The 19750-nt window shown below is 44.1% G+C and overlaps 1 protein-coding gene across 3 annotated transcripts in view; it reads right to left on the bottom strand.

Annotated features, from left to right (window-relative positions):
* Nucleotides 1–19366, bottom strand: part of LIMCH1 (LIM and calponin homology domains 1) — a 350623-nt gene extending 331257 nt beyond the window's left edge. For 2 of the 3 annotated variants that reach the window (XM_064366648.1, XM_064366652.1), the window contains exon 1: nt 19237–19366. In XM_064366648.1, coding sequence (XP_064222718.1) covers nt 19237–19332 — 96 coding nt within the window. In that variant the 5' untranslated portion in view covers nt 19333–19366. The remainder of the gene's footprint in view (nt 1–19236) is intronic. The other variant, XM_021675666.2, reaches the window with a different exon arrangement.
* Nucleotides 19367–19750: the final 384 nt, after the last annotated feature.

Here is a 19750-nt window from a genome sequence, read left to right as displayed (position 1 = left end):
GTGACAGAGCGAGACTCTGTCTCAAAAAAATAAAAATACATTTAAAAAATTCTAGACCTATTTGGAAAACATACCTAGATAGAATATCTTACCCTACCATTTATCTAAATAGACCGGACTAGGACAAATGACTTAGTGTCAGAATATCTAATATTGAATACCTTATATATAAAACATGATAAATGACCAGTTATAGTTAAAATTATGTATTGATTGTGTAGTCACTTACGATGGTTTTAAAATACATCTACAAATTCTTTGATAATCCTCTTTTCAAAAGGTGGAGCCTAATTCCTCTCCTCTTGGGTGTGGGCTGTACTTCTTAGGAAGTAATCGTGGCTGATACAGTGGCAGAGAAGTTGGCAGGTATGGTGACATGTGAAGTCTGAAGCCAGGTCCTACCATGCCTTCCTTTTTGCTCTCCTGAATCATTCACTCGAGGGGAAGTCAGCTGCCATGTTATAAGGACACACGAGCAGCCCTACAGGGAGACCTAGATGACAGAACTAATACCTTCTGCCAACAGCCAGCAAAGTCTTGAGGCCTCCTGCATACAGCCACATGAGGGAGCCATCTTCAAAGCAGATCTTCCAGCAACAGTCAAGCCTTCAGATGACAGCAACCTCAGCCAACATCTTGTTTGCAAACTCAAGAAAAACCCAAGCCAGAACCATCTAACTAATCATTCCCAAATTTCTGACTCACAGAAACTATAAAATAATAAATATTTGTTGGTTTAAGCTACTGTGTTTTGGGATAATTTATTATGCATCAATAGATAACTAAATCACCATCACAAAACTTTTAAGTTTTCTTGACAAGTATTAAAGTGTCCCTTCTATTATTCACATCTAGTCCCAACTCCCTCTCTGAATGTCTCAGGAACTTGTTTTATCCATCATTCCTTCTCATTGTCATATAATCAGTGGGATTCCTATCTACTTCTTTGTCAAAGCCTTCTAATATGTCCAAGTCTTTCCCATCCTTAAGTACAGAACAAAACAAATCCTACTACAATCTTATGTTCCTCCTTTCCCTGGATCTCTCCATTTCTCTTGCCTCACACATCCATTCAGTCACTAAATCTCATCATTTTTAAAACTTTAACATTTTTCACATTCATTCCCACTGATGTTGCCATCATCACCTCTTACCTCTATTATTGCAACAACCATACAGCCTCCCTGCTTCCATGCTGGCCATCATAATCATCCCCTACACTACCACCAATGTCGTCTTGCCAAAATATCGTACTTTTAAGTCATACCCCATTGCTTACAGATAAAATCTAAACTCCATTAAAAAATACTAACAGCAACACTTACTGAGCACTTGACTTTATATCAAGCACTGTATATATTAATTTGTTTAATCCTAACCACAATTCACAAGGTAGGTGCTGAAAATACCCTTACCATTTCACAGATTAGGAGGTAAGGCACAGAGAGGCCAAATAACTTCCCCCACACTCATAGCATTAGTAAATAGCAGAGCCAAGTTTGCAATTCAGGCTGACTCTGAGCCCAGCCCATTTAGTTCCAGCACCAAACCCTCAAGCATGGCACACAAGGCCTCTGCTGATGTGACTCAGTGTGTCTTCTTCCAGCAGCACTCTTCACATGCTAAGTCCCAGCTCTGCTTCCCAAGTGCACTCTGCTACCACACACCTCTATGCCTCTGCTCATGCTGCCTTCATGGTCTAGCCCTTGCTGTCACCTCTTTTCATCCTTACCACCCCATCCAACTGACAATGTTTGCTAATTTTTCAAGATTCAACCCAAGTGCTATGACTTAAGTGCCTACCCCAGAATTCATGTGTTGGAAACTGGGTCCCCAGTGCAGCAGTCTTGAAAAATAGAACCTTTAGGAGGTGATTTAGTCATAAGCACTCTGCCTTCATGATTGAATTAATTCATTCATGAATTAATGAATTAACGGGTTACCAAGGGAGTGGGTTAGTTATCATAAGAGTGGGTCTCTTACCAAAACCAGTTTGGCCATATCTAGTGAGCCTTCTTGCCATATGATGCCCACACCACCTTGGCATTCTGCAGAGTCTCCACTAGCAAGAATGTCCCTCACTAGATGACACCCCTTGACCTTGGACTTCCCAGTCTCCAGAATCATAAGAAATAAATGTATATTCGGCCGAGGCAGGTGGATCACGAGGTCAAGAGATCGAGACCATCCTGGTCAACATGGTGAAACCCCGTCTCTACTAAAAATACAAAAAAAAAATTAGCTGGGCATGGTGGCGCGTGCCTGTAATCCCAGCTACTCAGGAGGCTGAGGCAGGAGAATTGCCTGAACCCAGGAGGCGGAGGTTGCAGTGAGCCGAGATCGCGCCATTGCACTCCAGTCTGGGTAACAAGAGCGAAACTCCGTCTCAAAAAAAAAAAAAAAAAAAAAATGTATATTCTTTGTAAATTACCCAGCCTGTGGTATTTAGTTAAAGCAATAGAAAACAAACCAAGATACCAAGGAACTGAACACCCAGGAAGAACACTCACATCTTCCTTTGTAGCACCAAGGAACCCTGAACAGACTTTGTGGTAGATGAGAGTATTACTGGAAAAATATCCACTCCCCTCACCTCCCACTGTGAGCAGAATGCCTTTCCCTGCCCAACTGACTTTGGACGTGGCCATATCACTTGCTTTTGCAGTGGAATGTGAGTAGATGTGATGCAAGTGGAAACTTTAAATCCATTTGTTGCATGGTTTTGGCTGGGTTCTGGTGCACCTGTCATTCATTTGCCATAAAGAGAGCATCTCCCAGGTAGCCTCTGGTCCAAGAAGAAAGAATATACATGAAACAGACTTGAACATAACCCACAGCCTTTAGCCAAGTGCAGCCAACCCACAGCTTGAAGCCGAGCTGCTCAAGCTGATTCTTCAACCCATGACCAAGAAAAATAAAATATACCATTGCTATCTGCCACTGGGTTTGGGGGTGGTTTGCTATGCTGCATTATTGTACATACATCTGGAAGTCTTAATTTCATATGCTTGTTTACATATCTTGGGAGCTCAAAATCATGCTTAAAATATTACGAGCTCGGCCGGACATGGTAGCTCACACCTGTAATCCTAGCACTTTGGGATGCTGAGGCGGGCTGATTCCTTGAGCTCAGAAGTTCGAGACCAGCCTGAGCAGCATGGTGAAACCCTGTCTCTACTAAAAAATAAATAAATAAATTAGCTGGGCATGGTGGTGTGCGCCTGTAGTCCCAGCCACTCAGTAGGCTGAGGCAGGAGAATCAGTTGAATCTGGGAGGTGGAGGTTCTAGTGAGCTGAGATTGGGCCACTGCACTCCAGCCTGGGTGATAGAGCAAGACTCTGTCTCCAAAAAACAAATAAAACAAAAAAACATTAAGAGCCCTTAGCAGATTTTTTGTTAAGATATAACTCAGATACCATCAAATTCACCCTTTTATAATTAAAAAATTTTTAGTTTTTCAGTAAGTACTACATATGGGCAACCATCACCACTATCTAATTCCAGAACATTTCTATCACCCCAAAAAGAAACCCATAGCTATTAGCAGTCTCTTAATAGATTTTGTAAATAACTTAATGAAGGAAAATGTAAGAAATTTCTTAGAAGAACTCTTATTTCAAATTAGTGTCATGATGTACACATTGCAGGAATTTTTTTCCCCAGATATGTGTCCTACTAGGGTATTTTAAGGACATTTTAATCTTTAAAAGAAGTTATACCCTCATTTCCCATATAGTTTAAGTATAAATATTAAATACTCTTTTTAATTGTTGCTGCAAGGCAAAGGCCATTTGGAGATTTAATTATTGGTCTACAGATCAGAGAGATGATTACATAAAAGCCACAGAGCATTCAGTAGAAAAATAATTTCATATAGTTTATCAAAGCTATCCATACCTGAGGAAAAACATTACAAACATTACATAAACTCTGCTTTTGCACTGAAAAAAAAAAAAAAAAAAAAAAAAACCTCTTGGTCAAACACCAAAAATAAAATCTCAAAATTTCTAATAGTAAGGACCAAAGCTTCAAAAATTACCAAATCTACACTTAAAAAACCCCACAAATGTCAAAACGCCACAAACAGTGGCAGAGATTAAATGACTATTCTGGGTGGATAACTTGACACCATACCTAAACACCGTTACTCATTTTTCTTAGATAACAAAGAATCTATATCAAAACTATAATGACAAGCACATTTCATTCTATTAACAAAAAAAGAGAGAAATGTCTTAATTCAGAAAGTAACTCCATAAAGCAGATACCCTTGGGGAAAAGTTTATTAAAGAGTTGAATGTTGAATAGGATAAATAAGAAACTCATGTCAAGGGCAAAATGTTCTAATCTCAAAAAACATATTTTCTACATGTAGAAAAAGCACCCCTCACTTCATTTTGCTGTTATATATGAAACTATTTTGCCCAATCCAAGAAACCTAGAAAACCATCATTGGAATCATTACTATACCCTCACAAAATAAAAAAGGAAAAATCTGCCCAAGAATTAGCAAAGTAACCTGTGAGCTTTCAAGTATCCTGACTCCACCTAAGCTGTCCAACCAGTTTTTATTTTTACTCCTCTTTCCCGTACTCGCCCTGGGTAGAACCCAGCTGTGCTGTGCCAATCTGGGTCACTCAGCACAGAGGATCAGTGGGCAACAGCCGCTGTATCCACTTTTAGAAAGGCTCCGCATGCCTGGAGTCTGCTCAGGCACGGGGCTGCACACCCTCTGGACCCGGAGTGTCCAGTGAACAGCAACTGCATGGTTTTGCTATTTCTAGGCTTCAGGCACCAAAAAATATGCATTGTTACCTGAGAAATATGAAACTAAATGGGAAAAAACAAATCAGATACTGGTATTGGATATCTTCATTTCTAACATTTTTTAAAGCTACAATAATTCAGTGTAAAGGTTCATATATATTGGAAAGAAAAGAGAGTTGAAGTGCCCAGGATGAACATTTTGATTTTTTTAATCAATAGTTCAAAGATCAATCTGGTTCATTCAATTGCATTTTTACACCTAGTAGAACCAATTAGGTGTGGGTTGGGCACTTGATATTCAGTGATACCTCTAAACATAGCACTGTTCTAGTTTTATAAAAATAGGAATAAAACAATCTATTAATGCCTTTTTTTAACCACTCCTGGGTTATAATCTTATACTCACCTCCAAGAAGTAGTCACTGTTCTGAATAGTTTATTTTAATTATTTCCTTCCTTCCCTTTTCATCCGTGTGTGTTCTTGTATATTACCACACTTTTAAGAAAATGTTAGTAACAATTGGTGGTGACCTCTTCAGTATCCACTTTACCCATTCTTCTATTAAAAGTACCCAGATTTTCCTCTAGGGAATTCACTGCTTCTCTGTTGGGTAGCAGCCAGCATCTTTGATAGGGATGGACCAGGGTGAAGTCTGATTGGCTTAAGCTAATCAACTCATCTATTCCCCTGGGGATCATGAATGAGGGATGTGTCCTCTTTGTCTGCCCAGAGGGTGTCAAGAGAACTTGAGGACTGCAGTCACTCTTTCCCAGCCAGCCCTCAGTGGAAAAGCCTGAACCTTCTGAGGTGGGATAGGACAGGTGTGGAGGACCTATGTAAAGCCAGAGCACAAAGCCACACAATGCACAGCACAGTGGAAAGACAGAGAGAATCAGGTCCTTACTGATATCATTAAGCTGCTCAGTCAGCCTTTGTCTGAAGTAGGGATCTACCTCCAGACTGTCAAGAGCAGTGAACTGTCTATTTTTTAGAGCTAATTTTGGTTGGATTTCTGTTGTTTGCAACCATAAGAATGCTAACTAAAACAAAAAAAATGAATAAAAAATTATTTAACACACACACACAGAGTTTAAAATCAAATAAATAAGTACATTTTAAAATATATCATACTACCTACAACTCCTGATGGAAGTTAAAAATGAGTGGCCTATCATCTCAGAGCAATACCAGGGTTCATCAGGCTGCTTGGGAACCAGAGTTCCCATGCATTAGAATGTGAAGTTGGGGGCCGGGCACAGTGGCTCACGTCTGTAACCCCAGCACTTTGGGAGGCTGAGGTGAGCAAATCACCTGAGGTCGGGAGTTTGAGACCAGCCTGGTCAACATGGTGAAATCCCCACTCTACCAAAACTACAAAAATTAGCTGGGCGTGATGGTGAGCACCTGTAATCCCAGCTACTTGGGAGGCTGAGGCAGGAGAATTGCTTGAACCCAGGGGACAGAGGCTGCAGTGAGCTGAGATCGTGTCACTGCACTCCCAGGCTGGGTGACAGAGTGAGACTCCATCTTAAAAAAAAAGAATGTGGGGTTGGGGAAATGCCTGGAGCCCTCTTTGTATATAATCACTCTCCTTCCCAGGTGGCAACAATTGTCAAGGTGAGAGGACTTATTTTTGGAGTTTCTTTCAAAATATAGAAAACATGTCTAAAGCCAACATTGGCCTCCAGCACCCTTAGGCATCCCCTACCTCCACCCTCCCATCCCCAGCTCTTTACAGCTATTCCCCCCCATGTACATCCCTCACAGACACCCTTTGTCAACAGCCTGCATTTGTAACCCTGTATTAGTTTGTTCTCACATTGCTATAAAGAATTACCCGAGGTTGGGTAATTTATAAGAAAAAAAAGTTTGAATTGGCTTACAGTCCTGTAGGCTCTACAGGAAGCATGGCTGGGGAGACTCAGGAAACTTACAATCATGGCAGAAGGGGAAGCAGGCATGTCCTGCATGGTAGGAGCAGGAGGAAGAGAGAGCAGGGGGAGGTACTACTGCTCTATCTTTTAAACAACCAGATCTTGTGAGAGCTCCCCAACTATCACAAGAACAGCAAGGGGAAAATTTGCCCCCATGATCCAATCACCCCCCACCAGGCCCCTCCTCCAACACTGGGGATTACAATCCAACAGGAGATTTGGACAGGGACATAAATCCAACCCATATCACACCCTGTAGCATGGTGGTTAGGTTAAGAGCACAGGCAAAGCAGCCAGACGGCATGGGTTTGAAGATCAGTTCTACCATCTAATGACTGTACAACCCTTAGCCATTCACTCATTTCTACGTTTAATGGGAATAATAAGAGTTTGTATCTAGCTCATAGGATGGTTGAAAAGTTAGGTGCTTAGGACAGGGTTTGCCAGGCCATAAGCTCTCATAACTGTTAGCTATGTTTCCATTATTTTGTCATGTAGTAATTTGAGAGTTTGGAGAAAACCCAATTGCTGTCCTCCCAGACAAAGTCAGCCACAGCCCAGGCCTCATACTGACTCCCAAAGCTCCTGCCTCACTGGTCTCCTCTAGCTCTTCCACAAGAGTCTCCATACAGCCTTCAGTATCCACCTAGAACATGATTTCTTGCCCACTTTTGCATGGCCAACCCCTGCTCATCCTTAGGGTCTCGGCTTACATAGCACTTCCTCAGACAGGCTGTCCCGTAGCCCCTTAGACCAAAGGAGAGGCTGGCCCTCTTTGTGTTCCAGACCAACCTGCTCTTCCGTTTGCGAACGCGCATCACAAGCATGATTCTGTGCTCAGCATCCATCCTTCCAGGTGGACTACAAATCCCATGTTTGTCTCTCATGCTCAATAACTAGGACATGCTCAATAATTCGTATATTCATCATATATGATGAATGAATGAATAATGTCCCAAACTGAGACAGATTGCCAATACTCATATATTGGTGTCATGAGGGCTCCAGAGAACAGGAATAATCGCAGCCTGGAAGTCACTGACTGTCAGACAAATCACCAACCATCAAGTCTCCATTTCCTCATTTCCAACTCACTTGCAAGAGTTTCTCACTCACAATAAGTAATCCTGTAGCTTCCCTGGGGAAAAGAGTGCAGCTCTACGTAGTGCCCAGGCACAAAATCCCAAAGAAACATTAGAAAAACACACACACAGACAACATTCACTACCTCCTCCAAAGGCGATAGAAGCTTCTCCTGGAAATGTTGTCCAAGGTCTTCTGAGAACAGATAGGAAATGTGAAATTCCTAAAAAATGTTTTCCACATGACCCAAGATCCCAGACTCCAGCACTGGGAATCTTCAAGATACTGTTTTATGCATCTGTGTATGAGTGTATGACAGATACTGTCTGCACGAAATACTAATATCTAAGTATTTCTACCATAAAACAGTATCCATATTCCTGTAAATGAATGAATAATGTACCAAACTAAGACAGACAGCCAAAAACCTTGTACTCTACAAAATCACACACTAAAAATAACAGGGCTTATGGAAAATACAGAGTTCATGTAAAAGGCTCAAACCCTACTCAACTTTGTAACTAGAGCACTAACAAAAACAAGAACACTAAAAATTACCAGCATAGATAAAGAGATGTTTTCTATTTCCTATTACAGAACAAAAGAGGAATTTCACAAAAAGGCAGGGGACAAGAGCGCATGGTGGAAGGACGTGAGGAAAGACCAAGGTTGTGTTTCAGAGGTAAGAGGAAAATGGAGGAAGATCTGGGAAAACCAGACTTTTGAATCAACACAAAAATGGAGTCAAGAGCAAGAAGAGCGGTGTTACCTCCCTGGTTGGTTGTGCTCACCTCTACTGTCCTATTTTGGTTTCAACCACTGCTATTTGGTGGTACAAAATATGCAAGTGCTAATTAAAAATCTCACATGAAAAATCCCAGCACTTTGGGAGGCTGAGGTAGGCAGATCTTGAGGTCAAGAAATCAAGACCATCCTGGCCAACATGGTAAAACCCTGTCTCCACTAAAAATACACAAATTAGCTGGTCGTGGTGGTGCATACCTATGGTCCCAACTACTCAGGAGGCTGAGGCAGGAGAATCACTTGAACCAGGGAGGCAGAGGTTGCAGTGAGCTGAGATCATCTTACTGCACTCCACCTGGCAACAAGAGTGAACTCCATCCCAAAAAAAAAAAACCTCACATGAACCATCGCAACTTGCACGTTATGAAGGATGCTTCTTCTGTTTCCCAATCGCATATGTAATAATCCTCATTACAGAAACCTACATTATAAAATAGCCAACTGTATTTGTTCAGAAAGCCAGAGCCCATGCCACATGAGTGGTCTATGAGTGGAGCTGCAGCTGGGAGGTGCCAGGTGAGACCAAAAGGACAGTCATGTGGGTACCATGTGGGGACACAGGAGCCATGTGGGATCAGTCCAGCCCACCTGCCAGTCTTAACTGAGTGAAATTTATTGAAACAGACACAGTAGAAAACCTCAAGCTGTGACAGGGGACAGCAGATACCTGTGTTACTCAAAGACTAAACAGAATACCATATGCAGAGAACCTAACAGTGCCTGGCAGGGAGATCCTAAATCCACGATTTCCTTCCCCTTGTTTATAATCATTCCAGTCTGACTCTCAGGACTATTTGAATCCAGTGGGGGAGTCAGGTCCCAATCAATGAGAAAAAGATTGGGGAAGGGGATGTGAAGTAAAAGGGAATAAAAATGGTTCCACCCATTGACAATGGTTCACTGGGCTCCTGTAATGATTTTTCATCATAGTCCTAACCACCCTCCTGACATTTATCTTTTAAAAAACATTGAAAGGGCTCCAGTTTCAGAGAATGTGCTTGGGAGCCATATGGATGAAATTGTTTCCTCACAACTAACGGTGCTATGTATATAGAAGATGCTCAATAAACAGCATCTTCAATCATTAAGAGAATGAGAAGGGAGAAGGGGAAAGCAGGTCACCTGCTTGTTTAGATAGTTACTTGGGATCATGATATTTTTCAGAAGTTTCGCTTTTACTTCTAAAGGGTCCCCAGTACTAACTCTGGAAAGGTACTTTTTCCAATGAATAAATATATACTGAACAGCTATTGAGGATAAGGCAGCAGGACACAGCAGTCACCAGTCCAAGCTCTGGAACCAGTTTGCCTGGGTTCAAATCCCAGCTCTGTCACTAATTAGCTATGTGACTTCAAGCAAATCAGTTACCATTTCTGTGTGCCCATTTTCCCATCTGTAAAATGGCTATAAATGGTGCTTGCTTGAGAAGTACGTGGCAGGCACTGTACTGGGTGTTTGTTGTATATATACCACCTCGTTAACTCAAGCAGGCACCTAGACTAGCACTAGTACATGGTAAGTGTTCCAGAAGTGTGTTCCCTGTTACTATTTTTATTTGGCACTGAACTAGCCATTTTTATCACTTTCTATTATCACGCTCTGTCAACTCTAACAGCATAATAAATCAGGCTTCTACTTGTCACTGGCCCCTCCTATTTATGACATCTTGCATGGTCCCTTAGGGAACAGGCGGTAACCACATCTGCTGGCCGATGACAACATTCAGCTCCACGGCTGAATGTTGTTGTTTTTTAATTTTCCATAGGAAAGGAGGAGAGAATGCTATTTCTCAGTGTTCCCTTGGGTCATAACAATTAACAGTCACAGCCGTGGTCATTTATTGACACCAGCTACTAGTTAGTCATCTGGGGCTCTTTTCCTTTAAAAATACCTGTCTAGGCCAGGTGCAGTGGCTCATGCCTGTAATCCTAGCACTTTGGGAGGCCGAGGCAGGTGGATCACAAGGTCAGAAGTTCGAGATCAACCTGGCTAACATGGTGAAACCCCGTCTCTATTAAAAACACAAAAATTAGCCAGGTGTGGTGGCACACATCCATAATCCCAGCTACTCCGGAGGCTGAGGCAGGAGAATCTCTTGAACCCGGGAGGCAGAGGTTTCACTAAGCAAAGATTGCACCATTGTGTTCCAGCCTGGGCAACAGAGTGAGACTCTGTCTGAAAAAAAAAAAAAAAAAAAAAACCTGTCTAAAAAGAACTCATAGAGGTGACCACTATAATAAAAATTGTTCCATGCTTTTTTTTAGATTCACTATCATTGGAAGTACTCTATCTTTCCCTTGTCCTTCTATAACAGGTGAAAGAGAGGTTTGCCTTGATGTAAGGAAAGAAAGAGGTGAGAGTCTCAGGCCCAAAAGCTGGGGGCATGTTTATTTAAAGAAAAGAGATGTTTGCTCTCCAGCCTTGCAGCCAGGAACTCCAAGATCAATGAGCCCTGACCCATTCCAACCTGAGGGGAGGGTTAGTGCCCTAAAGAATATCTTCGCCCAAGGGCCAAAAGAGAAATCACCTTCCGAGTGTCCAATCACCGACTGTCTCCAGGCAACTATTGGGTAAACTGCTTTTTTTAATCACTCTTAAAAGAAAAAAACACTTTGCTTCCTGTCAGGGCAGCAACAGAGTCTATTTTCTCTGCCACAGCCGAGCCCAAGTGCCAATCAGGCAACTGTAGCTGGGCATAGACTCACTGAGAAAGCACTCAGGCGGTGGGGAAATGTGGCATGGGGCCCTGGCAGGGAGCAGCCTGACTGAAACCAGGAGGGAACTGGGTGATAAGACCCAGTCCTTGGCCACAGGGCTCTGGGGTTCTCCAAAGGAGGAAAATCCCACAGACACACACAAAAACATTCGTGATAGTGAAATATGGCAACTTTTCTAAAAAAGGCAAAAACTGAGGCTCAGGTGTGCACAGAGAAGGGAAGTATTAATGAGCTTACAGGAATCAGGGGCTGTGCTGCAGAGGCAGTCATGTTTAAGCTCTGTCTTGAAAGGATTTGTCCCTGGAGAAGTGGAGAAGGGGCATTCCAGGGTGTGGCTACCCCAACAGCCAGTCTCCCCTTTTTCCTGAAGAATAGAACTCAAGAATATTATCTGCTGCCTGGAGAAAAAGACCCTTCTCCAGGGTCTCCCCTACACCCAAAAAGGGCAATGTTCCTGAAATTCTGGAAAATAAAATAGTAGCCCATATGTCCAAAAGGATTTCCCAGAAGGCACCTGACATGGGAAGGATGCACTCTTCACTTCCCTTGCCTCCATCCACCTTCCTGGAAAGGTGATGTGATCATGACTCTCCAGTAGCCATGTTAGACTGTGAAGATGGGGGAGGGGGTCTAAGAATGGTGGGTTCAAGTGCTGAAAGGAATCTTACTCAAAGTCTTCCAGAGTTTACCATTTCTAGGGATCCCAAAGGGCACCTGGCTTTATTAGTTTATAAAGCCCTCTGTCTTAGAAGAAGCTGGGGAAAGTTCCCAAATGAGAAGGCATCTGTGGATCACCACCCAAAGTCTTAACACATAATGGCTCTCTTGTCTCAGTGGAAAGGAAGCAGGTTTCCCACAGCCCCTTCTTACTCCGAGTGGAGTGCAGCTTCTACAGCCTCTATTTTGTCCAAAAATGTTAATCCAGAGTCTAGACTCAAACATAAACCCCAAAGTCCTCTCTGCATTTTTCTTAGGTGAGTTCTTAATTTATCTGTGCCTCAGCTGTAAAATGGACAGTGGATCATCATGCAAAGTCTGAGTGGCCTGTAAGGAATATTCAAGAACTTCCAAAGCAGGGATAAATGGGTGGGACAGTCCCTAACTTACACTGACCAGGAGCCAAATTGCAGCCTCCAAGAGCCACGCTAGAGTAACTCTCACAGACAAAATGCAGGGCAGTGGAAACATGGTGCTTTGTCAATCTAACCGATATTTGATTCTTAAGGTCTCAGCACAGAGCACAGTTTATGTGACAGTGGGAAAAAGCATCAGTCAGGTTATTTCTTAGGTGCATCTTATATGACTACGTCATCTGTCCTTTTCCTGATGCCAAAGCTAATTCCTTGAGATAGGGCAGCCAACCTGATACAGCTTGGCTCTGTGTTCCCACCCAAATCTCATCTCAAGCTTTAATCCCCACATGTCAGGGACGGGAGCCTGGTGGGAGGCCATTGGATCATGAGGGCAGTTTCCCACATGCTGTTCTCATGAGTGAGTGAGTTCTCACGAGAGCTAATGGTTTTAAAAGTGTTTGGCTGCCGGGCACAGTGGCTCATAGCCAGTCGAGGTGGCTCACGCCTATAATCCCAGCACTTTGGGAGGCTGAGGCAGGTGGATCACAAGGTCAGGAGATTGAGGCCATCCTGTCCAACATGGTGAAAGCTTGTCTCTACTAAAAATGCAAAAATCACCCAGGCTTGGTGGCTCATGCCTGTAGTCCCAGCTACTCAGGAGGCTGAGGCAGGAGAATCACTTGAACCCAGGAGGTGGAGGTTGCAGTGAGCCAAGATCGTACCACTGCACTCCAGCCTGGGCCACAGAGCAAGACTCTGTTCCAGAAAAAAAAAAGTGTTTGGTAGTTCCCTCTTCACTTGCTCTCTCTTCCGCTGCCATGTAAGACCTGACTTGCTTCCCCTTTGCCTTCCATCATAATTCTAAGTTTCTTGAGGCCTCCCCAGCCACATGAAACTGTAAGTCAGTTAAACTTCCTTTCTTTATAAATTACCCAGTCTTGGGTCATATCTTTATAGTAGTATGTAAGCAAACTAATACACATCCCACCAGGGTTAGATGCATGAGGGCATGCCTTTGGAAGTGTTGTTTTCAATATTGTAAATATGGAATTTTATCACAGCAGAACTGAATTCCACGGCATCATTCCTCCTTGAAATGTAACATCTCATGTCCAGGCAGAAGTCTTTCCAATATTCTATTATTCTTTTTTTTTTTTTCAAGAACTATTTTTCCCCTAAATTATCTATTAGCCCTCTATTTTAGGCTATTTTTATATTTCTCAATCACTTAAAACCAAAGTTCTATTATCCCTTCCTTTCCTCATTTAATAGCACTGAAATCATCCTTTTTTCCACCCTACCCTTCCTCCAAAAGAGATCATATCTGATACCTTTCTTCTGCCTCAAATGTAAACATACAAACACATCCTGAGGAACACATGAGGGACTCTATTATAAAACTATTGTACCGTTTTAAAACTCTCAGAGCTGTGAACCGGGCTTAAAAGGAAAATCTAATTCCAGTGAGAACACTTTGGTTAAAAATCAACCAGTGTTAACTGATTCTGTCCTAAACCATGAAAATCAAGGCAAAAATACAAAATGCAGTTTGTACCACTTGGAGGGCCAACTGTACATAGACTTTAGCAGGCACATAATAAGCACTCAATAAAATAGTAGCTTTTCTCATCACCAACATCAGCATCATTACCATAACTTTTATCATCATGTTATCCCCCAGCTGTGATGCTTTTAAGCTTCAATGGTTTAAAGCAAAAAGAGAAGCTGCCAGGCCAATTTCTAGTACTCCTAGAGCTGCCTAGTCCCACCTAGCACTGACTGCCACCCACAGAATCAAGGCCAACTGTCTACATCATGGCTCTATTGTCATCCATTGGCGGAGAGCAGGAGGCTAAGAGACCCAGTGGCTGGGAACATATGCCCAGCCTTCCCTTTCTTGGTAGCCAGTGCTCAGTCTGCCCTTTGGAGCTCACTTGATGCAGTTGGTTTCCAGGGAGATGCTGGAGCAAGAAGTGCCAGTTCTACCTCCCATTCCGCATCCCCTTTCCCCAAATCTGTGGGACCTCACTGTTTTCCTACCATGTGACAGCACTGTGTCATAGCTGCTCTTGTATACAAACAAGCTAGACTATTTAAATGTCATTGTGAGAAAGATGCCGCTTGCTCTCATTTACATATCTATTCAGACAACTACTCCTTCCTTAATCTAGCCAGGAAAGTTTTTTCTTCCCCTTCTTTGGCAATTTATGCAGAGCTGCTGGACCATCTGCAAAGTTAACTATCTGTTGGGATAAAAAGATGCAAGAGTCTAATCCCTACAGAGGTGGAGAATTAGAAATGACTACATATATAACTTATGGTATTACATCACAAATGTCATCTGTTACTGGCCATGAAATGCTAAGTTATCTCAAAAGCTACTCATAAATTTTCCCTACTGCCAAACAACACAAGCATCTTTCAGTCTTGGGGAGCTATGATACCCTCAGTCTTTTTAATCTTCAGAATTAGGTCCTACAGAAAACAATTCTATGTGGGCAGCAGGGAATGAACCAAAATGAAAAACCGATGCTTTCCTGCACTAGTTCCCACTCTTGTGAAGTATGGATTAGGTCACAAATAAGACTGTATTCATCACCAAGCCCCATGGGCACACTGTGATTGAAGGTAAAGGAGTCCAGGAACTTCTCAAGTTGAGAAGTAAGGCTGAGTTGGGTTGAAATTTCCAGTCCCTCCCTAAAGGCCTGGGAACCTGTTCCAAATTATAACCGAAACCAATCTGAAGGACATCTGTTTCTTCAGAAAGTGTTTGGCATTGAAAAGAAGAACTACAGATTAGAACAGATAAATATTGTTGTGGGTGGTGAGGCCAAGAGAAGTGCAGAATCGGGAAAACCCAAGTCATCTAACCTACTAATAAACTCTTGTAACTCAATAAATACCACCAGAAAAAAAGAAGGAAAGAATAAAAGAAGGGAAAAAGAGAGAAAGAAACTCAATGGAAGAATTATTCTTTTTCCTAGCAGGAGTTGACACAACTTCAGTGAAAAAAACACTGCTGCAATTAGATGAATATTTGGACCCGTTATTTGTATAATGACTTAATATTAGATCATCTGCAAGAGGAAAGGCATTGAACATTCTGCTTGGAGTTTGGTAACAAAGATTATACATTCAACTTACATATTTGGCATAATGTTGAAGAATAATTTCTAAGCTTTGATGGACTACTGTGATCATTTTATGAGTAGATATTAAAGGTTTTTCTCTGATCCCCAAGTTACTGTTAGTGCAAATTAAAGTGATATGTAGCATCTAGTTAAAGTGATACGTAGCATCTAGTTAACTTCTAGACCTGGTATCCAGAGTTAATAGAGTAAGATACTAGGATGAAATCAGCAGGCAATTGAATCATATTTTCTACCCTGGAAATTTGGTGTTCTGAATCGTTTCTTTCAAAATCAACCTTAGTTGTTATTCACAACAGAAAAAACAATAGCAATAGCAATAGTACTAATAATGATCGTAGTGATAATAGTAGCAGTAAAAGTAACAGCAGTGTAATATTAATGGTAATGATACTAGTAACCATACTCACACAGAACTTCCTATGTACTGGGCACTGTTCTAAGCATTTTAAATATATTAACTTATTTAATCCTGAGAGCATTCCTATGAAATAGGTGAGCTGTTATCGGTAACCTGTTTTGCAGATGCTGTCAACAATAACCCTTAGTTATTTTTGTTGTTGTTAACAGCTAGAACTACCTTTCAAAGAAATCATTTGGAACCATAGGAAAGGAAAAGTCGCTTGCTCAGGGTCATCTAGCTAGGAAGTAACAGCCTCTGGGCTCCAAGGTCTGACCCCTCACCCGCTGTGTTCTGCTTAGGAAGGCCTTCTAGAAAAGCAGTATGGAAAGAAGTTAGTCACTCCCCTGCCTGCTGATAGCCAGAGTTACTTCTTCAAGTTTGCTGACTCCAGTAGGAGACTTCCCAAATGCACAGTAAGATGTGCAGCCTGATCCTGCAGCTATAAAAAGTCTCTAGGAATGTTACAGGGCTGTCCCTGCATGGTCTGTGACCATCTAGAGGTCCATTACAGCCTTCACCTTTGCCAGCTAAGGAAGGAGTGAGGGGAGGGGGGCTGAGGTGGGGGAATTGTTCCCAGGCCACATTTCCTTCCCAGTAACACAGTCCTCAAATAGCCAAGGCTGCAGGCCGAGAAATTCCTCACTAACAAGTTATGTCCTGGAGCTGGTTCCTTGAGCCTTTATTAAGAATGAATGTTTTCTCACCAATCCATGAGTCAAAGAAGACCAAGAACCAAGGAGAGACAGGCAGCAAAGTTTGTTTACTAACTTGCTGCACCCAAGGGAACATTTTTATGAAAGGGTGAAGTTCCTGACCACTCAAAAAGAAGAAAGAAAGAAAAAAATCCTATGGGAAATTTAATCAACAACTGAACAAAAATAAAAACAAAGCCCCACCAATGAGGATGTTGCCAGAGACAATGGGGCCCCTAAAGGAGCTGCAACTGTCTTGAGATAACAATCCCCCCAGGAATTCACTGTCCCTAAGTACTACATTATTGCTCTATTAGCCGAGGAATCTTTGTTTACAAGGCAACCACAAGCAAAACCATCTGTTACTACTCCTGGGATCCCCAGTTTGCAGACATTCACATTTCAAGAAAAGATTCTGGGAAGGAAGGGAAAGGTCTCTATCTTTCCCTGGAGCAACTACCTTTTTTATATAGCCTGGGAGGGGGAAGCTCTCCTTTCTCTGAAACTGAATCCTACAATTGAAAGGAGATAGGCCGCTTCAATAATGCACATGCAGCTCAGCTGGGCTGCCTGGTCCTAAAGCCCATGCACGTCCCATTACGGTTTTCAAATTTCTAAATTGCTATGAATGGTAAAGCATCAAGAACAATGTCAAACTGTCTATAGGGCTTAATGAGGCTCTACTTTTTTAAGGAATCCTTTCTTCCTTTTCTTAAACTTATATTAAAACTAATATTCTGCACTGCATAATAGCCTGAAATATACTACTTCTTAAAAGCAAACTAATCTGGGCTAAAGGAGATGTTCTGTATCTTGATTTAGGTGGGGGCTATAGTAATAGACATATGTCAAAAATTCACGGAGGTGCACGCTTCAGATTTGTGCACTTTTCCACGTGTAACTTAGACTGCATTTTTCTAAAGCAGAGTATGTCAATGTTACTCACAGTTAAGGAAATTGGGAATAAATCACTTGACTTCAAGAACAGTAAGACGGTTCTGCTTTTGGATCCTCCCCTTTCCCCCACCCACACTCAAAATATCTCCTGAGAATTTTAAAGTTCAAGAACCTGAAAAACAGTTATCCAACTCTGCACTAAGCCAGTAACTACAAATGCTTCCTGCGTATCCTGGGAGCCCAAGTATGCAACACAGAAAGAGCACCTGTCACACACCAAACCGTTCCAGCCACATATGAAAAATAAAAAGTCAAGGTCTTTTTCTCATCTGATGGTGAGCTATCAAATTATGAGAGACATGCCTGGGGCTTTCAGCAAGACGGCCCTGAGTTCACTGTTCTGTTTCTTGAGCCCTAGTTTTAAACAGATGTTTCTAAACACTTAAGTAACACTCTTGCTTGCGGGAAGCAGGTTAACCCTGTAGGATGCAGGTGTCTGGCTGGAGCAGGAGAAGAGCATTAAGTGAGGGTCGTTTCTGCAGGGAAATCAGCAGGTTTAAATGTGTACGTGGAGTTCTGTTATTGTAGCAGCATCCTGAGAACTACGATGCCGAACGGAGTGGGGAGTCACTAAGTGACAGGCAGAATTCTGGAAGCTTCAACATTGCTGGGTCATGATTTAGCGGTACACTTCCTCCTCTGAACTACCGAGCAAAGGACTGCTTGTCACAAAGGGAAACAAGGCCAAATTCATACCTTCCACTAAGCCTCCAGAAAGGCCATCCATTGAAGCAGAGGCTCCTTGCACTAATCATAGGGGGTCACCTTTCCCCTTCATGCCCCTCAAGCAACCTGAACCCCGCAGAACGGTCATTTCGGGAGCTTGGGGCTACCAAGCTGCATCTACTGATAGACATCGTGAATCAGGATCACCCAGCGAGCGCTTCCTGGACTGAGCCGAGAGCTCCAGTGATTTTCCTGGCCTGCCAACGAGTCATTTAAGAAGTAAAATATGCCAACCAGGTCGGGTACCCCGTACTTCGCAACCCACCCTGCCGTCGCTGGGATGGAGGGGGGGGTGCTGCCAAAGGCTGGGCAGCGTCTATGTGGATGCGTGCTCGCAGATGGGTCTTGCAAGCTACCTCGGCCCTGCGCGCTGTGCCAGCCTCACACCTGACCCAGTGCCAGGAATACAGCAAGAGGCTCCGGTGGGTATGCGCCTCCGTGGAGACACTGCCAACTCCGCTCCGGAAGGGCGGCTGGGGGTTGGGGGGGGCAAGGGGCGAAATGCGGGACCAGGAGCAAGATACCCCGAAATGCGAGCACCGGTGAAGGCACCAGGGGCTCGCGCTTCCTGCGCCTTTGCAACCCTTTGCTCGCACTGCGCTTCCCTTGGCAGCGCCTGAAAGCGGCGGGAGCTGAGATTTGCGAGGCCGGCGGGCAGGAAGGATGGAGGCGGAGGGGATCCCTTCCTGTCCTCACGCGCGCAGCTACACTGCAGTGTCCCCTTTCACGCCCACCCTCGCCCGGGACTCCCATGCCAAAGGGCCAGGGTTCCGCGGCTCGCCGAGGCCCGGGGGATGACCTGGGGCAGCTGGCAAAAGAAAGTGGGGGGGGGCTGAGGGGGAGGCGAGGCTGGACCTGCGGTCCGAGCGTGCGCGGGTCCATGGCTCCCGGCGCCGGTGCAAGGCCGCCCGCCAGCCACCCGCACCTACCTCGATCCACTTCTGCGCCTCGGAGAAGGCGGGCTCGGGGGGCGGCTCGGGCTGCAGGGGCTGAAGAGCTTCCAGACCAAGAGCGGGACAAGCCATTTGCGCAGCCCCGCGTCCGCTCGAACGCCGGGATGAGGACGGCCGCCGCCGCCGCAGGAGCGCGCTCCCCGCCCCTTCCCGCCCGCCGGCCTCCCCTCCCCGCCTCTCCCCGCCCCCGGCCGGCGCAGGTCCCGGGAGAGCCGCGCGCTGCTAGAGGACGCCGCGGCAGCTGGTCCCAGCGCCGCCCGGGCTCCAACGCGCCGCGAGTGTCCCGCGGGAGCGAGCGCGGAGGCGCCGGGAGCTTCTTCTCCTCCCCACCTTCGCGGGCCGCTCCGCCCCTGGGAGGGGGGGCGCAGCTACTGACTAAAAATAACCCGGAGCGAGCGCTGCGTGTCTCCCTCCAGCTCACACCCGGCCAGGGAGAGGGACTTCGCCGGCTGCCCTCACGTCCCTGCTCCTGGCCGGCTGCCGAGGGACG

The sequence above is a fragment of the Aotus nancymaae genome, unplaced genomic scaffold (genome assembly GCF_030222135.1).
Source record: "Aotus nancymaae isolate 86718 unplaced genomic scaffold, 86718_ANA_hifiasm-v0.15.2.pri h1tg000006l, whole genome shotgun sequence".
NCBI classification, from domain to species: domain Eukaryota; kingdom Metazoa; phylum Chordata; class Mammalia; order Primates; family Aotidae; genus Aotus; species Aotus nancymaae.
Note: the sequence above shows the minus strand (reverse complement) of the source record. Positions and strands in the feature narration are given on the sequence as shown.